Consider the following 23,151-nt stretch of genomic DNA (forward strand, 5'->3'; position numbering starts at 1 on the left):
AACTTCCCTTGGATAACTATACGGAGTAAGGTTTAAACTTCTGGACCGCGTTTCTATATTATGAATATCACTTTTAATTCAAAATGTAAGATAATAAATTTATAATTTTTTTTTATTTTATATAATATTTAACTTTGTATTTTTTTTACTTAAAACTCATATTTGTATTATTCCGATAATTTCTTATGCAGTTGAAAATGTAAAATGTATAAATGTCATTGATTTAGAAAAACTTCTTTTTCCCACACTGGTCCACATAACTTTGCTCATTGATTACTAAAACTTTAATCTCTTTTTTCTTGACAAATTTAGAGTCTTAAGAAATTTTTTGAAGTTAGCGTTCGCCCGTGAATAGGATAAAAAAACATAATCTGGGTGGGTTTTTCACGAATATCAGTAACTTGTGTGTCTGTTTGTGTCAAGAGATGATGAAAGGGGTTACACAGGTTAAGATGGTCGCATAAGAAAATAGTACATTTTAAAATAAAATAATATATTCTTTATAAAATAAATAGAAAGTCTATAATATGTGCAAATAACATTTTCTCATCATCAAAATTTTAGAACTTGTAACACTTAAAAATCAACTAATTGTTTCTCATATAAATCTCTTCCGATCAATCACAGTCCGCCTTTTTAAATAAAATAAAAAAACAATACATTTTTTTATATTTTATTCCTCGTGAATAGAAATATTACATTTCATTTTAATTAATAAGATTTTATGTATCAATGTGAAACTTTTATTACATTATTATTATTTTAAAGTCGACAATTTTGTTCATAATCTAATGTTGTTTTCAAACTCCGTATTGCATGACTCATTTTGTAGAACACATTTTAAAATGAGTTAACATTTATGAATTAAATTTGTACCTTGCACAATTCTTTTTCTGGTTTCAAAAGAATCAGAAAATCTTTACTAGGAAAGATTTTGAGGTCTGAAGCGGTGATGGTTGGAGCAACAGTAGTTGTCTGCAACACACAAAGATGACAACTTGCTACGGCCAAAGGACAGAGAATAAGCCAATAAAACCTGCCACTGTCAAGCAGAATCACACATGGAGGTGGGTTTTTTCAATTCTCTCTCTCACGGACCTTCTTTCAAACAGGTTATCTCACTAGTAAGAAAAAATAAATAAAAATGGAACTCACATTGTTTCGAGTGATCAGTGGCATGAAAACGGAAGAACACGATGGTTGGAATGCTCTGGAGTGCCTCAGAGGGAGATTGCTAGCAGAGAGACATGCTTCAAAGGTTGCCAAAGAACAAGCAGAATCATTGTGCAACAAGGTCATTTTCATATTCATACATTGCTTCTTGTTTCCTTCATCAGATTATATAGATTAGAGAAAACAAAATGATATAACTTTCTAGTTTCTGCTTAATAAACTTTGTTCTGTGATTTTATTTTTGTCTCCCTAAAATTGAAAATCAAAATCTTGGGTTTTATCAGTTCAATGAGCTGGAAAAGAAGCTTAAAGAAGAGATAAAACTAAGAGACAAAGCAGAAAGAAAGCTTAAGCTTTTAAAGAAGAAGCTTGAATGTTTCAATGTGTCTACCTCATCATGGCAAAAATGTCATTCGGGTGAGAAATGTGAACTCTTCTGCGGATCATCTTTATGTAGTGCAGTTTCGTTAGAAAATGGAGTTCGCAACCACAATGCTGCACAAGAACATGCAATCGTTCATACCCACAATAGTCCATTCACCCCCAAAGATGGTGATATTTCTCTGTTAGCTGATACTTCAAGTTGTATTTCAGACCTCGGTAACTTTCTCCCTCAAATACCAGGCAAGACACCAAATCAGAGCTCAGATAATTTGAAGAATGGCGAAATTAAGTGTTCAATTTGAAATTGGAGTTATTGCATTTGATGAAATTTTGTATCTTTTAATTGAATTTGTTGGCTGATTTCAATTGGTTCTATGTTAGGCTTTCACTTTCAAGCTCAAAATCATTGCGGAAAGGTTATAATTCTCAGGGTAGCAATGATTATTATGGCTCAAATCCAAACTCTGCTCAAGCTTCACCTGAAATTATTAGTCAGAATCCAAATCCTAGATTATAATAGCAGGTATTACATTAGAAAATGTGGAGACATTATATTAGATGAGGTAGTTTTTGTCCTTCAATTTAATCTGCTTGTGTTGACTAATTACCAATTTTCAACTTAAGATGTGTTTTGGCCTTTCTAGGTTTCTAGTTTAAGTTCAAAACCACCATGGCACTGCCATTAGTTGATGTGACTTTTCAAGCAACTTTGTAATAAGAAACCATTGAATTAAGAGTGTTTGAAGCCACAGATGCATAGAGAAGAAGTCCAACGAAAAAAGTTGGCACAAATTATGACTGCATATTGAGATATTAACAAGCAGTGTGCATTTTGGAATAGTGAATGGTGTGATAAGATGATTGGTGTGAGGCATTTACATTTTAAACTTGAACTTGTGAGCTTCAGCATTCGGCTCAGATGGCAAAAAAAATCAAAATCATTCATGGCAGCCAAACTTGTCTACATCATGGATACATCTCATTCTATGTTCAAGCTTATTCAAATATCATCTTACTTTTTCAAGCTTAACGGGGTTTGAAACAAAAATAATCAAACTGCTTTAAAACTAATGGGAGTTTGAAATTGTTGGGAAGTACGGGGTTTTGAGAGAGAGAGGAAGTAACAGGTTTCAAACTGCGTAGAAGTAACGGCGTTTACTAAAAATTCACTTTTATTTTTTACTCTCATCTTTTATTAACTTATAAAATCTTTTTTACAAATACTTAATTTTGTTGTATAATTATGTTAGGCAATACAATCCGTTGAATTCATATTCAAATCAAAATAAACAAAAGTTGAAAAGGAGTTAGTCAAATGTAGGTTATGGATTAATATATTATTATCTTCTATTTTAAAAGAATCAATAACTTATTAAAAAGATAAAAGATTGAAAGTTAAAAAATAAAAATCTAATGAGAAACGCAGAAATTTATAATTTTTTAAGGGTTACTAAAATCCCATGTTGATCCGTTAGTCACATCTGTTATTAAAGATAAATATTCAAATAGCATAACATAATTAACACCGGTTAAAATTAGTGACGAACGTATGTGTTTAAACGTGTATAATGTGTATAAATGTTATATATATTTTACTTCTCCTAATTTTATATATTTATTTTTTTAATTTTTAATTTTTATATTAAAAATTTATTAAATTAAAATTTAAATAATTTTGAATTAGTTTGCATTAATTTAAAATCTTAGATCGTTTGCTCATTAAAACTCCGAAACCATCAAATATAACTCAAGCTAAAAATAAATTTTATTATAGTGAATATATTAAAATTCAAAACTTTAGTTTCACATGAATGTTTATTTTGCTGGATTGTTTTTAATGATATTTTATTTGTAAAAAAATTCATTTTCTTTCTTTAAACTTACTGTAAATAATATTAACTTACCTAATTTCAAAAGAAGTATTATTTTCTTACTTAATCATTTTTTAAGTCTTGATAAGTTTGAGTATTTTAAATTCTTTTAATCCATCGAGTACTTAACTTTTATATTTTCAATTGAATTTTATAATTAATTTTCTGATAATATAGCTGTTATTTTGTTTTATCATTTTATTTATTTGTCTTCATAGTAATATATTTGAGGTTTATTTTATTTATTTGTCTCCATACGTAATATATTTGAGGTTATATATTGAATGTAGGAAATGATATAGCACTTAATGTGAAATGATGAATAAACACAATTTCTGTCATCACCATTAATTATATATTTTTGTTATTTATCAACAAAACTAATAAAAGTTATTTATGGTTTATTATTGGTAAGAGTGATAAAATTAGCTAGGTCCAACGAGTCTGTCGTTAAGTCCGTAAAGAGAAAGATGGATTGGGTTAGAATTTTAATCCGTTAGCTCATATTAACCTTACCTTTTGGATTACATGATCGGTTGGGCGACGGCTAACCTGTGGCCCATCAATATCAAGTAAAACACGTTGGTCCATGTCCCGTTTCAATTTTTTTGTTTTTTGCTTCTTCACTTTTATTAATAGTTAACATGAATAATAAAATCAAAGTTCTTAAGAATTTATATTCATAAATGAATATGTGATTTTTATCTTCGTATATTACTTTAGTGTTCTCTTTTTTATCATTTCTCTTCTAATCAATAATTTAGTAGGTAATTAAATTAAAAAAAAAATCTTTAAATTAAAGAAGGACGGACGGACTAGTCCATCCCTACCTGGTTTAAACGGACCAAAAACAGGTCCAGCCAAAACGGGTTGAACTGACTCGCTTTGTCATCCCTAATGATCTGTAATACCATTATAGTCTCATAATTGTTAACTCATACAAGTAAAATAGATAATTAAAAATATAAAAAAATTATTTAATAAGCAAAAATTTTAATAAAATGTAATTAAAATATTAAATTTATTATGAATTTAAAATTTAATTGAACTTTATGTTTTATATATTTTTAATAAAATAACATTCACACTATTTTACTTCCATTTTATGATTAAATTGGTAAATCCTTAGTAAAACAAGATAATAATACAAGATGAAAATGAGCTCAACCTCTAACTTCTATTTAACAACACAAAAAGTAAAAGATAGAAAAATATGAATATCAAAAGAAAATAAGAGTAATGAGAAAAAAGGGATAGAAAGGGATTAGGGATCCTATGGAATGTACTAGATACAACAAATTAATAAAGGTAGGTGGGGAAAAACAAGACCTATGGAATGTACCAGATACAAATATTTAATACCATATGCCATGGTTTTACATTTCTTGGTATATTGTATGATCTTGTTCCTTGTCTATTGCTAAGGTGGTTTGGTTTGAGATATGGCATTGTTATGTGGTTACATTCTCATGATTATGTGTTTATTTCATGTGAACATGTTACTTGTCGTAGGTCAAATGTTGGTTTGCTTTCTTAAGTAACTCATCATGCTTAATTACTTTATTTCAAACTTAGTCACAATATAAATGCCCAATAATTGCGTGACTACATTATAAGGATACATTTATTTCAATCCCAAACATGCACGGGATGTTATCTTCAATGTAAAATGATAAATATTTTATATTATTTTTTGTAAAATGATCTTTTTTTATCTAAACTGTGGTTTTCAATAAAAACATTAGAAATCATATTTTATTTTATATAAAGCATAATATTTTTTTTATTAATTACAATCACTCCCATTATTTTTATACGTAAAGATAAATAAATAATATGATAAGTAAGATAACGATTACATCATTAAAGTTAAATGATAAATAAATAAAATGTAAATTATAAAAAATTGAGTACTCAATAAATACAAATATTAATAAATAAAAATAATAAACTTTTTAAAAAAACATCAAATTTAACTATCTCTAAAAAATATAATTGTCTAAAATTACTTAAAACTAATTTTTAAAATATAAAATTATATAAAAATGGATTTAAAAATATAATCCCAAATAAAATTACATCATGAATATTAATTATAACTAAAAAATAAAATCAAATAAATTTTACTACAAAATTTAAATCTAAACAAAAGTTTAATTCCATAAGTTTAAACAAAAAACGTAATCTATTAATCAAATAACAATAATTTTTTTAATGTTTTATAATCAATTATTTTTCTTTATTCACTTCTTCATTTGATTCTAATAAAAAAGTATTTAAATAAAAAATTATTAATAATATGCACTGAAAATTTTATAGATACTATGATATTTATTTTGTCTCGTTAACAAATAAGTATAAATATATATTCTAATTACCGATTAGTTTCCATTGAAGGTACGTCTAATACTGATGGCAGATTTTATATGGTAATATCTATGTTACATGTTTTTTTATCACCCTTGAAAATAAGACTAAGAAATAAATGGTAATAGAGAAATCAAGAGTTAAGTTTGAGATGAAATACTTGGAAAAGATAAGTTCCTTCATTAGGATGCATATTTTAAAGTTAGGATAATATATGTTAATTTTGAAAAGGAAATATTTTAATCTTTTAAAAGTGGTTATCCAATTCATAGATTATCCACGAGAGACATTTATAACTATATTGCAAATGTGTGATCCTTGAACAGTGAAATAAAGCCTAGGAATAGTGTTTTTGAAGAAATAAGGACAATTATCCATGGAGGTCCATACAAATGTCAACTACGTAGGACCCATTGTAGACAAAAAATTCACATTGCATGTGTTTTGGGAGGAAAATTGGTAACATGAACTTGGAAAGAAATGTTGATTTTGAGATATTATAGATGAAGATTATACTCACTCACCCCAGAATATAGCACAAACATCTTATGCAATTATGCTGCAATAACAATAACATAATTAGTATTGTCTACAATTTAGTACAACTTAACCAAACAAAAAGTTGATATAGATAGATAAAATATCAGATAATCGCTTCATAACTTTTGGATAAATAATTTCAAGAGAATACTCTATCAATTTAGAGAATTTAAAATGTTTTATCATAATATATATATATATATATATATATATATATATATTTGGATTAAAAAATTTAAACTAAATTTAAACTGTCAAATTTTATTAGATTAATCCAATTGTATTAGAAGTAAAATTTAAAATCTAACTCAATCTCATTAAATCGGTTTGTAAGGTGATGTTTGTACTTCACTTATATATTATGAAATTGTCAATTTATCTTTAGTTGATGTGAAACTTTTAACACATTCTCTCACGCCGAGTTATATATATCTCATGCATGGGTCTAGAGATGGGTGATCCGTAGCGGTCCCATAACGGGTGGAACAGAATGTTCGAAAAATCTCGCTATGATAGACTTTTAATTATATCTCTGATACCATATTAGAAAATAGATTTTAAAGCCTAACTCAACTCAAAAAATCGACTTTATAAGATGAGATTTGCACCCCACTTATATACTATGCAATTATCACATTATCTCTAGTCGACGAGGGACTTCCAACAAATTGCTTAATATTAGATAATTTTAAATTTTATTTTAAAAAGTAAAAAAGTCTTCATATTCTTGAATTCTTTTTTTGTTCATTACATTTTTTTTTCTTAACTTAATTTTAATAGGGCAGGGACAAAACTTTTATATGACTGAGAGAAGCTATGGCTTCTCAAAGTTTTCTTATTTAACTTTTATATATTTTTTAAAATTATATTTATATTAATTTTAGAAAAATTTCTTAAAATTTAAAAAATGTAAAATGATGTCCACATTCTCCTCCTTCTTTTATTTACCTTTAAGTTTCACTCTGTCCATTTTTCTCGTACTTCTCTCTCTTCCTGTGTCAATTTTCTTATTCGGTCTCTTATCCTTCTCAAATTCAAATTGCATCGCGATAAAATTGAGGAATTAAGCTAACATTTTGGATTAGTCAATTTTCTATTTTGGGTAAGTTCGTTTTCTACCTTTTTTGAGTAATCTAGTTTTCTTTTGCATGCCATAAATTGGTCTACCGTGCATCATTGGACGATGATAAAATCATATTAAAAAATTTATAATAAAGAATAAAATAATTTATTCTTTTTTCAAAATGAAGGCTTGTGATGAAATGAAAAAGCTACATCTATATCAACTAAACTTGATAAATTTCATAAAAATTAAAGAATTGAAGAAAATGAAAAATAATTCTCGAAGTTCCTAGAATTATATATAATAATTTTGAAAATTTTTTAAAACATGACATGAGGAATTATTCTTAAATTTGACAATACTCACTAAATCAAATTAATAAAATACGAAATCATGATGTATGCTTGTTTTGAATAGACAAAATAATTATGTTTAATTAAAAAAGTAATTTATGTGTAATTTTTTGTCAAGTTTTCTTATTTGTGTCATCGACTTCATTGAGACCGAAACATTATTAGGATTATTAGTTTTTAGTTGATATTGGTTAAAGTATTTTTTTCATTGATGTTAATAGGAATTATATTTTCTATTTAAGTTGTTAGATTTATTTTTGCAGGCCTTTATTTCTTTTGTTTGATATTAATTAGAGTTTTCATGATCAATTTTTGGGGGAGAATATTTTTTTAATTGAATTTTTTTCAATTAATGTTTGTCATTATTACTTTTGTATAAATTTTTGAAGTGATTTTTTTATTATCAATAAAAATATTATTTTTGTGTCATGTTAGAATATTTTTCTGTTGTTAAATTGGAAATTTCTCCACTAACATTAATTACAAGATTGTCTTTTTACTGATGCTAATTGGAGAAAAATTTCAGATAACATTGATAAAAAAAAAAAACTCTTCAAAAGACCATTATTAACCAACATCATAAAAATAACCTTGATGTCGGACTAAATAATTATGATGGATACCTACCGAAAACAATCTCTATTAATATCAAACTCCAAATGTTTTTGCAAATATCATTTGAAAAATAATAACGAATTTTGAAAAAGAAAAAATAACATCAACCAAAATCATCTATAAAAAAAATATTGATATTAATACTTTAAACTTTTAGCAATTATTTTTTTTAATAATGTTTACATTTAGTTAAAATACGTTATTCAATTGATAAATTTAAAACTCGCTAAATTTAAATTATCTAATTTAAACAAAATATTTAAAAAAGAAAATAATTTTTAAGTAACATCAATTAAACATTTGAATATCTTAAAAGATTATTAAATTCTCCATTCAAATCCAAGATAAAAGAATTCTAATAAAATGATTTTGGTATCTTACCTTTGGTCAATAAGAGGAATTATTCTCCAAAACTCTTACAGTTAATTATCATGAATCATGGTAATTAATTATTAGAGGTTAGTTCCTTGTCTAGTCAACATAATGATTAGAGATTTAGAGATAATTATTTATACATGATTTACTTTCTTTATTTATGTAATTACACCCGAGCTTAATTTTATATTTACATATGTCGAAACTCTCACATTAACATTAATTAGTGATAAGGTTAGTGATAAGGTTAGGATACAAAATATAAATATATAAGTGAGGGTAAATCTCACCTTATAAATTAGTTGTTTAAAACTAAATTAAACTTAAAGTTCACTGCTTACTATAATATCAAAACCATGAGTTTGTGTCTATCTTAGCAAGATTAGTTGTTTGTTGAACCAATTGTTTTACTCGTTATAAGACCCCACTCATTAATGTTTAATGTTACGTCTGAGATGTAAAAATCTCAGTGTGAGGGAAGTGTCTTAGAAGTCTCACATTAATCAGTAATAAAGACAATTTACAGCATATAAATGGATGTAAATCTCATTTTACAAGTCAATTTTGTAAAATTATTTTAAACTTATAATCCACTTCTTAACAACATATAATCATTCCTTAATTTAGTTTTTCCATTACCGTAATAATGATCCCTTAGTTTATGTTAGCCTTATTTATTAATTTATTAACAATAATTAGAAAGAAATGAAATACAACATTTTCTCCAACTAATATAAAGTTGGCACTCACATTAGTAGGGTAAATAACAAATGTGGTAACATGCACGGTGTCATTTGCTATGCCTCTCCTTTCTCACTACAAATAGGACAACACACATAATTAATAACATGTTATATGATACACAAAATGCACCAATATGACACATATAGGACTTCACTCTCCACCTTTCAATTCACACTTCCCTCTATGCCCTGTTTCTTTCTCTTCCCACAAACATCACAAAAATCATTACATACGTAAACATGTTATGTTTACACAAATTTGATAACCCAACATGTGAAATCATTTCATACGTAAACTGTTATGGCGTTATCATGTGAAATAAGTTCAATAAATAAATTTATCACTTCTTTAACTTACATTCTTTTATATGAATTCGACCCCTCTTTCAAACTTGTTGGATCCCATTGTTCTTGTCCTTTTTTCATCAATCCCTTTCTATTATATATTTTTTTTCTTTCACGGTATTAACAAAATCCTTGATGAAGTAATATTGGCTTTGTTGGCCTCGAATGGAAAAGATTTACACAAATTTAAAAATGAATTATCAAGAATTATAGTCGAGGTTTCTAAAATTAAGATTTAGGGATATGAAAGGAATTTGAAGATATAGGTGTCACATAATCACTCACATCAACTCCATATCATATTATATGAGGCAAGTTGAATGTCACTTTCACAAATAATTGAAACAATGAAGGATTATACGGAAGTGGAAAAAGGTTTTTTTTTTAAGAATTCGTTTGAGAAAATAATTATTAATATAGGAGAATTTATATAGACTAGAAATAAGATGAATTTACATTATATAAAGTTTTATTTTATAAGTCAGTTTAATTGAATTAAGTTAGACTTAAATTATATTTTTTAAGACGGTATAAGTGTAATCCAAAATATATCTAACAAAATTTATTGTTTGTTAGACATATTGTATTATATTTATGGGACTATCAACTATTATTTAGTCTGTTGCTTGAGATTTAAATGTCTCAACTTGAGATATGTATTGAATATTCTACATAGAATACAGATAAGATAAATTTTCGGTATATAAATCATACAAATATCACATTTAAATCGATTTTGTAGGGTTAAGTTAAACTTAAAATGTATTTCTTAAAAAATAAATATGATAAACCTTTGTAGAATAAAAAAGTTATTGAAGGCATTGGAGTATAATAAAGCAGTTAAAGAGTTGTTGGGCATTCTAGTCTTACTACCTTGGAAATAAAGATAGCATGATGAGTTGCTTCACAAAGAAAGACCAAAAATTGACCCATACGAGTAACATGCATTCTAATAATCGAGCATCCCATGTACTAGTGTTATTGTATTATTAAAAATTTCGTTGCAAAGTTTTTGTTTCAAATTCAGATCTTCCAAACTCTTAAATATGAAATTGACCTCTCACACTTTAAAATCTAAGAATAGATTGTCAAGGATTTAAATTTTAAATTTAGTTTTAATATTCTATCAGTAAATAAAATATTTCAGGAATTAATTGAGATATTCGACGTCTTAGAAAATTAAACAATAAAATTGAACATTCAGTCCTCAACAATTTTTTTTTTTTAAATTAATCACCTCAATTTCTTCACGAATTTTCAACTAGAGTAAATGGATCATTATAAAAAATTATGACGAGGTTTTAAATATTATCCATTAACGTGTTAAAAACTACAAAAAATTACGAGGATGGACGTGCGTCTCATTTTTTAAAGTCTTAATGCAAAATCATTTATAATAATTTTCATGGGAAGTTACATAAAATAATGTGATCGTTTTTCACAGAATAAAATAATATGAACTTATTATTATAATATTATGGTTTTCAAGTCATATGTACGATTTCATTTATGAAATCCATTATTGAAAAAGAAACTGTTTATTCTTGTCGTACATGCAGGATTTTAGAGATCAAGAACCATGTGTTTCTCTATCACAATCTTAATGAATTCCGTTATCCTTTGTTTCATCTTTTAATCTATTAAAATTGGCTTCAATAAATCTCATTTCTATGACATTTTTGTTTTTAGAATTTAATATATAATTTTAGATACTCAACATATAATAGTTTATTACGATAAAAATACCTTGAAGGACAAGATAAATGTAAAAGTATTATAAGAATTTATTAAAAGCATAATAATAGAGGTGAAAGAAAAAAAAATTAATAGACTTAAACAAAGGTTCTATAATCTATTAGATACCTAAATATTTGGTATGCAAAACAAAAGTAGGTCTATATTAGACCTTCAAACTCATTTAATATGTTATCAAATAATTCTATTAATTAAATTTTTAAATATTATATATATATATATATATATATATATATATATATATATATATATATATATATTGAAACACTTGACAAGTTCAAAATCACAAATGTTAATCAAAGTCAATTCTGCAAACAAACAAAGTTTTGTGACTAATAAATCAATTCCAAAATACAGCTATCTTAAGACAAACTACTATTGTTTATGAGAGGCCCTTAATTTCTTACTTGTTTTGTCATCAACTATACTACTGTGATTGTTACGTATCATCATTATTTTCATATTTTCACTTAAAAACTAAAAGAAAAACAACATAATTAAAGCATCTCATATATTTTTATATTTTTAATCAAGTCTTAATTTGTTATATTCGATTGTTAAAACTTTTTATATTTTCAATTGAATTCCTATTATCGACCAGAACAATTAAATGATTCGATTATGTAGTCTCAATCATAACCTCACGGACTTGGAAAAACAAAAAATAAAATAAAACTCCAAAACATCAATTGTTCTATCAAATTATATGGTTTCGTGTTTACACATGGTTGTTTATTTTTGCTTTTGTATTTAATTTAAAAAAATCAAACAATGTAAATTTCTATGAAAGTAGTTAGGGTTATAAACCTTAAACCCTAAATTTTAAATCATTACATACCTAACTTGACATCAAAATAGATAAAGATGTTTTACACTCGATATAATTAATAAGCTCCTCTTAATAAACTTAATTGAACTGTTTTTATCTATTGTCTGTGTACACACACATAAATAATTAAATGACATATACTCAACTTAAAATTATAAAAATTTGAAACACACCCAATAGAATAAAGTTTATAATAGAAATTAAATTAAAAAAAATTCAAACTTTTCAATTGATTAAAATTACCTCAACCCTTATTTCACATAGAGAACTTGATGAAATATACTAACAAAAATACCAAAAAATAGGTCTGAATCAGTGGTTCACTTCAAACATGTCAACTTGGTCTATCTTGTATATATCAGGTTTCATCAAACACCCTATAACAATAATTAAAAAAATAAAAATAAAAAATCAACATCATCATGAGCAGGAAAGTATGGTAGAAATCTGAGGATATGAATAGATGTTATAAAACGATGAATAATTTAATTTGGATGTATGTTTTATATGTTTCCATATTGAGTGAGGTTGAGTTGACAAGGCCACCTGCAAACCTGACTATTCATTGAAAATCTGCTAAATACTATATATATGTTCTATCATGCGTCCTGTTTTCTAAGTATTCTCTGAAGAGCACGCATCCAAATTTATTATAGGTGGAACCCATGCAAACCCATCATTCACTTTGCTACTATCCATAACCACAATATATAATCGACAAATCCTTCAATACCCATTTCTCTTTCCATAAACTATTTTGCTGGCTAACTAATACACCTTCACCAAATTATCATACAATACAAGTTACAACCACCAATGTTGAAGTTGATGGAATTTCAAAACCACACTCTGTTGTTGCATACAGTGAATGCATGCATCATTTCAAGTTCCAAGATGTCTTCATCCGCGTATATATACCTTTTCTGATGTCTACAGCTCAAGTCTCTCATCAATCACCCTTCTCAATCATAACTTTCAAACCTTATACACCAAAAGGGTTGTGTTTAGGTCAAGGATTAGTCTTAGCCAGTTAGGATTTAAATATCTGTTAAGACAGGGATTAGTCTCTGCCTAACAAAGTTGCATCCAGAAAATAGTATTTATGAAAAGAAAATGTTGCAGGCTTTATTAGTCCATGATGTGTGCTGGTAGGTGAGGTTTTTGACTGCATAAAGAAAAAGAAAATATCAGAATAATACAGATTCATTATGCAGTGAGTCGGTGACAGAAAAAATGAAATGACCAAACAGGAGAAATTGGGTGAATGAATTTGGTACTATATTGGATATGACATACAGTCCGTTTTTCTTTTCCTGGTTAAATTTGTTAGGTTAAAGCCAAAGTGAACTTTGCCATTTTACTTATTTGACCACACTGGAACATGTTTGTGGAAAAAAGTGTTAAAGGACCACTTTTTAGACATATTTTACTCCTGATATTGTGCTGTCTTGTGTTGTGGTGTTCGGTTTTTCCAATTTTTCCTCGTCACATATTTACACTTACCTAGATTTTTATGTTTTGTTACAACTGAGACGTGTGGGAAAGTATTGCAGAGTTAAACAAAGTGATATGTGGCAGAAATGTGGAGATAAGTATTAGAGAGGAAAAAATTGAAGTGCATGAACCAATGATGGTAAAGGGTGAGAAAACCCGTGGGTCCTAGAGTCTAGATTAGTAAAGTGATGCATTATCACGAAAGTTAAAGCAGGGAAAAGTGGACGTTTACCCAGAAAAATGGAAAGTGGAAGAGGTAGACAAGCAAAGTTACCTAACACTTAGGATTATACCTTTTTAATGTGATGGAACTGAAATCCTAGCCATGAATGGCTTTTGGAAACCCACATGGCCACAGAACATTAAAATCATGTGGGACAAATGAAAGGACATGAGTTACAATGTCAGAGTTTGTAGTTTAAATCTCTTTTCATTTTCTGATCTTAGATCTAGTCTCAGTGCTCTGAAGATCCTCTGTCAAAAACATCCAAAACCCTTTTCTTATCCATTGCTCCCTTTTATCACTCAAATCTTAGACCAACTCTGCCATATCCAAACCTTATGTGCTTTTACAGCTAACTCTGCTGCTCAAAATTGGCACACGGAGAAGTTCTGAATGCATGCTGCTCAGGTTCAAGGTACATACAACCAAAAGGCCTCAGTATTCTCTGAACTTGCATGAGAGTTACTTGCCTTGTCATCCCAAGGTATACTTCTCAGTTAGTTTGCCCCATACCAGTTTGGCTTTTACCGAAAATTTGTTCTTATCCTATGATGTCTGCTTTTCCTAGGTATATATATAACACAACTTCAGGATAAGAGACCGTGTGAAGAAGCATAAGCAGCTCAACAAAACCTCTTCTTATTTTATTACTTGCAAAAAAAGTATGGTTAGATTCTGCTGGAAGCCAGCTTCTGTGGGTGATGACGGAGATGTAAATGGGAGAGTTGAGGGACTCTTATGGTACAAGGATTTGGGGAACCATCTTTATGGTGAATTCTCCATGGCTGTGATTCAAGCTAATAGTTCATTGGAGGATCGTAGCCAACTTGAATCTGGACCCTTGACTTCTGACTATTTGGGTCCTCAAGGAACCTTTATTGGTGTATACGATGGCCATGGTGGTTCCGCAGCCTCACAGTTTGTCACTGACAATCTCTTCGCCAATGTCAAGAGTATGATGATACGCCCTCAACTTTTACTATAACAATTTTTTCTGTCTAATTGAACACTGTCAAAATCCGTTAGTATTTTCTTGCTTGACCCAAATATTCTGAAACTAAATCCATTACCGGGACCACAATTGCAAAGTAGCGTAATTTGGACCATACTTTTGACACTGTTAATGATTTTAAATATAAGCCAAATAGAAACAAGCATCCGTAGAAGTTTAACAACCACTTTTCTGTGTAAAGCAGGTTTCGCAGCTGAACATCAAGGCATATCAGAGAATGTTATACGAAGGGCCTTTTCTGCAACAGAAGAGGGTTTTCTGTCTGTTGTGAAGAAACAGTGGCTGAGCAAGCCACAGATTGCATCTACCGGGACATGTTGTTTGGCAGGGATAATTTGCAATGGCAGGCTATATGTTGCAAATGCAGGAGACTCGAGGGTGGTGCTGGGGAGAGTAGAGAGAGCAACAAGGGAAATAACAGCGATTCAATTGTCTGCAGAGCACAACGTTAACATCCAAATGGAGAGAGATGAAGTTCGGACAAGGCACCCTTATGATCCACAAATCGTGGTTAAGAAACACAATGTTTGGCGTGTGAAAGGCCTCATACAGGTAAAAATTTCATAGCATTAGTTGTTAAGTGGTTCCTTGTTGATTGTTGAGAAAAAACATGAGAATTCTTATTTAACACAGATTTCCCTTTGCAGGTTTCAAGATCCATAGGTGATGCATATCTGAAGAAACAAGAGTTTAACAGGGAGCCTCTGCCGAATAAGTTTAGACTACCCGAACCCTTCTTTAAGCCAATTCTTAGTTATGAACCAGAAATATCAGTGCATAAACTTGGCCCAGAAGATCAATTTCTCATCTTTGCTTCTGATGGTTTGTGGGATCAACTTAGCAACCAAGAAGTTGTGAATATAGTCAGCAATAGTCCACGCAATGTAAGGTTCCTTTTCGTGTGTGTGTGTTCTTTTATGATGCAGAAGTTATTTCTGAATATTAATGGTTGGTGGTAATTGGTGTTGCAGGGTATTGCAAGGCGACTTGTGAAAGCTGCACTTCGAGAAGCAGCAAGGAAGAGAGAAATGAGAGTGTCAGATCTGCAAAAGATAGAAGAAGGAGTGAGGAGACACTTCCACGATGATATTACAGTTATTGTTGTATATCTAAATCCCAAACTCGTAGATAATAGTTCTCTATTGGCTTCTCCTCTTTCGATCAGAGGAGGTGGCTCAGCCAATTTTTAGTTCAAACAATTATGGTCTTCCTCTGTTTACACAATTGTTACCCAAACAACATAGTCAAATAACATAACATCAAACTTCCACAACCGCACCAGCATGCTTCTCAACTCCTTCAAGTGAAGCACTTTGTGATTGATTATTGTCGAACCGTAAAATATGATGAAATAAATTTCTCAAAACCTTTTCTCAAAGGATGCTAAAGAACATAAGATTGTGCTGATAGAGGAATTTAAGGAAATAGTAAAAATTTGTCATTTAAACCTCTCCTTTCATAAATGTTTCTGAATTTGAAATTTAAGAAAAAATAAACAGCATAGGTGGCCACACTGTGTTTATTAATCCTCCACGCAACAAGATAGAAAAAAACATGTCCTTCGACCATTGCAACTATTTAAGAAAAAAAAATATTAAAAATGCTAGATACATTTTGCTACAATGAATTAAGAAAATAAACTGCTTATTTAATATTGTTACCATATATATTATACAATACGACTACGAAAGACACTTAAAAGGCAAAAAATTAAAATAGTATGAAACATGTTAAAGCCGAACGCTAACAAAGTATTGAAATCTTTCTCTAGCTATTAAACTACAATTTTTTTTTATAAGTGTAGTGAATATAAATAATAGTATTGTAAAATTTATAATGATCTATATTCCTATAAAGGAAAAGAAAACATCAAGCCTGGCTTGTTGAAATTTTATATTGAAAAGCCTAACCTTTGTAAATGTGAGTAATGTGAGTAGCGATTAGTGTCCTACACATACAAACACAAAATATATGCACTTCACTTTTAGATAGTTGAGCATAGGGATGTCAAAAATATTCGTACCCCTGGGTATCCGTGGATAAAATCCGCAACGAATAAGAAACGGATATTAAAAATGAATACCCGCTACCCGCGGGTACAAATATTTTTGATACCTACATGTTAACGAGATGAATATGGGTATCATAGTATTCGTACCCGTTAATCTTCAATTCACAAAAATACTCTCACATATATATATATATATATATATATATATATATATATATATATATATATATATATATATATATATATATATATATTAGTAAAAAACATTTTGGCCTAATTTTTTCTAAGTTGCACATCTAGTCTTCTGTCTTCATTCTTCAAACTTCAAGTATTGGTATATTGTCTTCTTTCAAGTACACCACTTGACATTCTTCTTCTCTTTCCTTTATTTGAAATTGGGCATATACATCAAATTCTATATAGAAAATGACATTTATGGTATGTTTGTTGTCAAATGATAAAATCAAAATAAGAATACTTGGCATGTGACAATTAAGGTTTATTATTTGTTTATTTTTTAGGAATCAATTGGAGAAAGTGAATTTTTTGATCAAAACACTAATTAAAAAAATTTCTACTTTTATAATTATTTAGACTTGTATCAACTTGAGTTTATTTAAAAATTATTTAAAATTTATGACTATTTTATTTTGTTTTGTTTGAATTTATGATTAAATATTTGTTTTTTAAATAATTTTTTAAATACCTGCAGATACCCGTGAATACCCGTAGATATGAAAAAAATAGACGGATACCAGCATAACGGATACCCGACAAATATAGATATGGAACGGATATTTATCCAATGGGTAAAGTACGAGAGAACTACTACCTGTACCCTACCCACCTCCGTTAACATTCCTAATTGAGCAGTTCCCAAACTCACCACCTCATATCCTCACATAAATTCCTATACCCACCAAACTCATCATCAAAATTGTGACTTGAACGAATGAACCGTAGCTAGGAATTAAAGCTGAGTATTTCACTCTAAAAAAAAATCGTTTAAGAAATTTGTATACTTTGTTACAAATTAGCATAACAAGAAGTCAGTTACCAGAAGTATCTACCCATTATTCATTCTAGAAAAATCTATGGTGCTACCTCTTCTGTTACTTGTCCCTTGGATATCATAAAAAATATCTACAGATTTTTTTATATATGAATATTTATGGATACCCAAATATAATTATATATATATATATATATATATTAATTCTAAATAAAATTATTTAAAAACAATTCACTATAATATAAATTTAAATAAGAAATAATTTTAAAATAAAATTAAAATAAAATTGTACTGTAAAATACTGATACAAATAAATTTGGTTATATTAATACAAATAGATTTGGTTAAAAATCAAATTTAAATTTGCATACAAATATAAATTTAATTTTTATAAAAATAACTTCAACTAATAAATAAATAAATAAATATTAAAATAAAATTCACTAATAATTATCGACGTAGGTATCCCTTGATTAAATATCATGATATTTGTATCGGTGAATAATTAAATATTCAAATTCATTATTTATTAAATATATTTATTTAATATTTATACATATTTTTCTTATGGATATGATTTTTTTCAACCTTAATTAACATTACCATTACCAAAGCTTGTGAGTTTCGCCAAATTATGGAAGCATCAAATAGGGTTACGAATAATAAGGTCAAAATTACAAAATTATAAATCTTAAAATAATAAAAATGAAGGAAATAACTAACATAAAATAAATGAAGGAAAACCACGAAAAACAGACCAAGAATGTGTAACAAACAAAAAGTAAGAATAAAAAATGGAAAGAAATAGAAGGACAATATTCCTTCAAATTTTAGTAAATGAAACGAACCGAATTGGTTTTGCTGCAATCAAGTTGCAATGTTCCATACAAAATTAGTTTGCACCTTCAGGACGCCAAATTGGTTTGCAATCAAATTTCAATTTAAAGAATGACAGTGTTTGAAAAATTGACAAATAAATCTTATCCTCTTTATTTTATTGGGACCTAAGTTAAAAGTCAAATTTAATTCTTTTCATAACATACAATCTAAAATACCTCCTGCACTAATTATTTGTCACTAAGATTCTCTTAATTATATAGATTGATGTGTATAAATAACAGGTGGAAAAACCAACTTTAACTATTCACATGAATAGCTAGAAAATTTTGAAATTATGAATCTATTAGTCATCAAAGAGATTAAAGAATTAAAAGTAAAATAATTTTTAAAAGTATAAAGGTGTCTTATTATTGTAAGGATGATTTTGAAAAAACATATGAAATTAAAATAAATTTAATATTACTAATTAACTTTTAAAATGATTGGGAAATAGTTAATGTAGTCCTATAGTTAGTTTACTTGGAACCTAAAAACAAAAAGAGACCGAAGAGTGTGAACTTTTATCTCACCCCACGAGCCAAAATTGAAGAAAAATAGTGAGACGAAAATGTTGTCACACTCAACGCTTGTCCATGAACACTCAACCTTCATTTTCACTGTCGATGTTTACACTTTCATAAAAACCCATTTCACTACAATTTTACACCATTCAAATGGTATGAAATATTATAGACATTAGAAAATAAAATTATTAATAAAACTACGGATACTGACGATTAGCTACAAATAAAAAACTATTATTAAATAAAACTTAAAAGTAACAACTATATTGTGACCCCTAATTTTATAACTTAAAATCTAGCAAGGTCTTCTTCAAAATGTGTATCGCACTAAGTAACGGTTGTTGAATTCATTTATACAAGCTACCATAATATTTAATCTCCAAAACATGCAAAAAGCTCAAATATAGATTACAAGGCAGTGATATTAAAACAATATGTAAAGAGTTCCCTCCACATCCAGCCCTACAAATGTACTAACTCTAACTTATGGCAATCAAGTAAACTACTAAACATCTTCAACGGGTTGACTTATCTTAAAGCGACAACAAAGATGATAAAAATTGGAAGCCACAGCCTTCAAAATAAACCCAGTTTTAAAACAGTCTTTAAAACATTTACATAATCCAGCCTCGCCCTCAAGGTTTCACTTCGAATATTCAGCTTACCATTATTCACCCTCATTTTTTTTTTTGTCTTGAATGCCAGAAGATAATACCAGGAACTTGAGCTTTAACATTCTGCTGATCCATTAAAGTTGTGCACTAGCTCTAGACCAAACAAATTAACATATCTACACGCACCAAAACATAATCCATTGATCCATTCTCGAGAAACATGCTTCTAATCCATGTGATGTGCATTAATAGCTACTCTCATAAGATCTAATTACGATGAAAAATCTAAAAATGGCTAATGACGCATACACACACATTAACAAGTTAAAGAACACTAGGATCCAAGAAAAGCAATTTCAAACACATGCCACAGTAGTATTCCCATGATCCCCTCTCTTCCTGGATTGAAGAACAATTAGCCCTATAGCCATTGGAAAATCATAAAAGAGAAGTGAATCAACATTACTAATGATGAAATATTAACTCCTAAACTCTAGCCCGCACTTCCCCCATAATGCCCAAAATTGTAAACAGCATATAACAAGTTTATCCAGCGCACATACCTCTGTTTGAGGGCTTATTTGCTTATTCAATCATCATTACCCGAGGACATATTAAGCAACATAACTTTACTAAATAGTAGACTGGATCAGCATGATGTTGGATTTAAAAACCTACCTGGTACTACCTTCTGGCACAATGACAATGGCACATTTCATAAGCAATGCATTAGAAACAGAGGGTGAATGAAATTTCAAAAGCTTTGTTCCTGCATACCTTCGATCATTAGACTTTTGAGCTGTAGATTCCAAAATTCAAAACTTTCGCAAATTTTAAGATAAGTAACCCAATGAAGATGGCCAAAATTACCCCAAAGCTGCCACCTATGAAGCCAACACTACAAATAGAAAACAAGTTTCTTCAGATCACTTGAATCTCTTTTATCTCATAGAGAAAGACATCAGCACGCATATTAAAGACGTGTCCAGGATTAATATGCTGAAAAGTAGAAATGGTGTGGAGGTTGCTCTGCAAATCTTGAACTGCTAAAAACTAAAAACTGCAGAAAAAGTCAAGGGAAAAAATCTCATGAATAAAAATTGAATTTAACATCACAGATCATGCTAGAATTGAACATACGCAATATATAAAAACAGAGGATGGCACAAGGAGCAAATGACCATTCACTTACAAGAAAATTTCCTACAATTAACTACGCAGCCAGTCATTCAGGTACCTCCTCCAGCTTTGCCTGCAATAGCAGCCTTCTAGTTGGAAACAGAACAAAAAAAGCAGTCACCACAACAATATAGGACTTCATTGATTTCCTTGTCATTGTTAATTAGTAGAAAGAAACAGTTTTCAAAGTAATTTTACACTACTTGGCAATCAAATCCTTCATCCAAAATCTAATAAGTTTGGAAAATTGTTTCCAGATTAAATGATATTAAAACTAAAAGAGAGAAACAGTTAGGGTGACGTTTTAAATTGTTCTGTTGTTTTTCATTCTTTTTAACATTTTCCTCAATTACACTAAACTTCGTGTCCTGCACCACCCTTCACTATCTGTCTGAACAACCACTTATTAGTTGTGTTTTGAAAACTAAGCTCCGTTTCGAATCAGAAATTAAACAAACAAACCCATAAATTTGTCTCTATATAACTCAAAGCATTGGAAGTGACCAAAAGTTCTTACCGGCTCAATGTTTCCTTCGCCATTACCATTAGCTATAGAAGTTGATGATGGATTCGCAAACCTGGGAACAGAAAAAAGAAGACCTAATAAGACTCCATGCATGGTTGATCTCATAAGCAACATGAAATGGGAAAACCAATTTATGACAGGCACCCACCTAAGTGCTCTAGCTTTCCTTTTATCTTCTTCTTGTGGATCAACTTTGGAAGCAGGTGCAAACCTAGCAAGTCGTGCTTTCTTCTTTGCCTCTTCATCTGCAGCTGTTGTGGGACTAGGCATTCCAAATCTGTGAAGCAGAATAAGTAACAGTGTTCATTTTTATTCACAGTGAGAAATATAAGTTAGTGTCAGAAACAAAAACAGGGAAACTGAAAAGTGGAACCTCTCTGCCCTGGCTTTCCTCTTCAACTCCTCAGATTTCGACGGCTCTGATCCCTGCGAAGCGGGAGCAGTGCCAAACCTACACGTGAAAAAAAACACTCAACTGAGATAAAACTAATATTTGATACACAAAAATAGGGTTTATAAATCAATATATGAACACCGACAGACAAAAGAGGATAACAACACGACCGATTGAATGTACATTCGAAAAACCAAGGAGTAAAGTTGGGAAGAGGTTGGAAATTGACCTTTCGGCTCGAGAATTGCGCTTCTCTTTCTCGGACAGCTGGACTGAAATGCCGAATCGCTCGGCGCGGCGAATCTTCTTCTGAATATCGGAGAGCGGAGCATCGTTTCCTGATTCGGGCGGCGGGGAAGTCTTGGCTTCAGCTTCGGCTTCGGCAGCCTCCGTGGCGTCGGTATCTTCGGCAGCCTCAGTGGCGACAAGGACTGGATCTGGTAAGGTGGGGTCTAGGGTTTTGATAGGGTTTTCCGGTGCAGGGTTGTTGTTATTGTTGTCGGTAACTGTTGCCATTGGAAGGGAAAGATCGATCGAGTAATCAAGGGAGCGAACGACGAAACGCGGAACGAATGAGGAAGCTCAGAATGAAACGCAGCGAAACGAGGTTACAGCTGGCAGGGATTCCTTTCTCTTCCGAAGACAAAGGGAAATTGTTGTGTCGTTCCTTTTCCAAGTTGCGAAATCAACAATATGATTTCCTATTAGTTATTGGAGCATGATATATACTCACCTACACCTACATTTTGAGTTGTCTGGGCTACTGGGCCTGGGCTGGAGTAAAAAATTAAAATATATTATGCCTTTTTCTTCTGCACCCCGTAATTTCTCAGTGCACCACATTATTTTATGTTTGTATGTGTTAAGAGA

At 29.6% G+C, this 23,151-nt stretch overlaps 3 protein-coding genes across 5 annotated transcripts; 2 read left to right on the forward strand and 1 right to left on the reverse strand.

Moving 5' to 3' along the window:
* The first annotated feature begins 864 nt into the window (after positions 1 to 864).
* Positions 865 to 2,465, forward strand: LOC114181161. The gene is made up of 4 exons (XM_028067523.1): positions 865 to 1,067; positions 1,174 to 1,294; positions 1,458 to 1,797; positions 1,939 to 2,465. Exons 1-4 carry the CDS (start codon positions 991 to 993, stop codon positions 2,178 to 2,180), a joined length of 780 nt encoding a protein of 259 aa, XP_027923324.1. The 5' UTR covers positions 865 to 990; the 3' UTR covers positions 2,181 to 2,465.
* Positions 2,466 to 14,171: 11,706 nt separating this feature from the next.
* LOC114177089 (probable protein phosphatase 2C 38) lies at positions 14,172 to 16,533 on the forward strand. Its single transcript, XM_028062327.1, has 5 exons — positions 14,172 to 14,614; positions 14,699 to 15,083; positions 15,327 to 15,694; positions 15,790 to 16,026; positions 16,114 to 16,533. The coding sequence occupies exons 2-5, from the start codon at positions 14,795 to 14,797 to the stop codon at positions 16,330 to 16,332; spliced, it is 1,113 nt and encodes a 370-aa protein (XP_027918128.1). The 5' UTR covers positions 14,172 to 14,614; positions 14,699 to 14,794; the 3' UTR covers positions 16,333 to 16,533.
* Positions 16,534 to 19,886: 3,353 nt separating this feature from the next.
* LOC114183538 (protein MODIFIER OF SNC1 11) lies at positions 19,887 to 22,985 on the reverse strand. Of its 3 annotated transcripts, none has more exons than XM_028070612.1 (6): positions 22,511 to 22,985; positions 22,261 to 22,338; positions 22,036 to 22,164; positions 21,879 to 21,939; positions 21,375 to 21,434; positions 19,887 to 21,242 (listed from the first exon to the last, which is right to left on the reverse strand). In XM_028070612.1, the coding sequence occupies exons 1-5, from the start codon at positions 22,795 to 22,797 to the stop codon at positions 21,408 to 21,410; spliced, it is 582 nt and encodes a 193-aa protein (XP_027926413.1). In that variant the 5' UTR covers positions 22,798 to 22,985; the 3' UTR covers positions 19,887 to 21,242; positions 21,375 to 21,407. The 3 variants fall into 3 exon arrangements, with proteins under 3 accessions (XP_027926413.1, XP_027926403.1, XP_027926396.1); XM_028070602.1 differs by having other exon boundaries at positions 21,375 to 21,447; XM_028070595.1 differs by having other exon boundaries at positions 21,375 to 21,450.
* Positions 22,986 to 23,151: the final 166 nt, after the last annotated feature.

This window comes from Vigna unguiculata, chromosome 1, assembly GCF_004118075.2.
Source record: "Vigna unguiculata cultivar IT97K-499-35 chromosome 1, ASM411807v1, whole genome shotgun sequence".
In the NCBI taxonomy this organism is placed as follows: Eukaryota; Viridiplantae; Streptophyta; class Magnoliopsida; order Fabales; family Fabaceae; genus Vigna; species Vigna unguiculata.

What these genes read in the sequence shown, in the direction of transcription:
- LOC114181161 (XM_028067523.1), top strand. Translation starts at nt 991, where the DNA reads ATGACAACTTGCTACGGCCAAAGGACAGAGAATAAGCCAATAAAACCT. An exon ending in CAGAATCATTGTGCAACAAG is followed by an intron (nt 1,295 to 1,457) that starts GTCATTTTCATA and finishes GGGTTTTATCAG; the next exon opens with TTCAATGAGCTGGAAAAGAA. An exon ending in CTTTCTCCCTCAAATACCAG is followed by an intron (nt 1,798 to 1,938) that starts GCAAGACACCAA and finishes GTTCTATGTTAG; the next exon opens with GCTTTCACTTTCAAGCTCAA.
- LOC114177089 (XM_028062327.1), top strand. Translation starts at nt 14,795, where the DNA reads ATGGTTAGATTCTGCTGGAAGCCAGCTTCTGTGGGTGATGACGGAGAT. An exon ending in GTGTGAAAGGCCTCATACAG is followed by an intron (nt 15,695 to 15,789) that starts GTAAAAATTTCA and finishes TTCCCTTTGCAG; the next exon opens with GTTTCAAGATCCATAGGTGA. An exon ending in TCAGCAATAGTCCACGCAAT is followed by an intron (nt 16,027 to 16,113) that starts GTAAGGTTCCTT and finishes TTGGTGTTGCAG; the next exon opens with GGTATTGCAAGGCGACTTGT.
- LOC114183538 (XM_028070595.1), bottom strand. Translation starts at nt 22,797, where the DNA reads ATGGCAACAGTTACCGACAACAATAACAACAACCCTGCACCGGAAAAC. An exon ending in AGGAAAGCTAGAGCACTTAG is followed by an intron (nt 21,940 to 22,035) that starts GTGGGTGCCTGT and finishes TTCTGTTCCCAG; the next exon opens with GTTTGCGAATCCATCATCAA. An exon ending in GCGAAGGAAACATTGAGCCG is followed by an intron (nt 21,451 to 21,878) that starts GTAAGAACTTTT and finishes GTTTCCAACTAG; the next exon opens with AAGGCTGCTATTGCAGGCAA.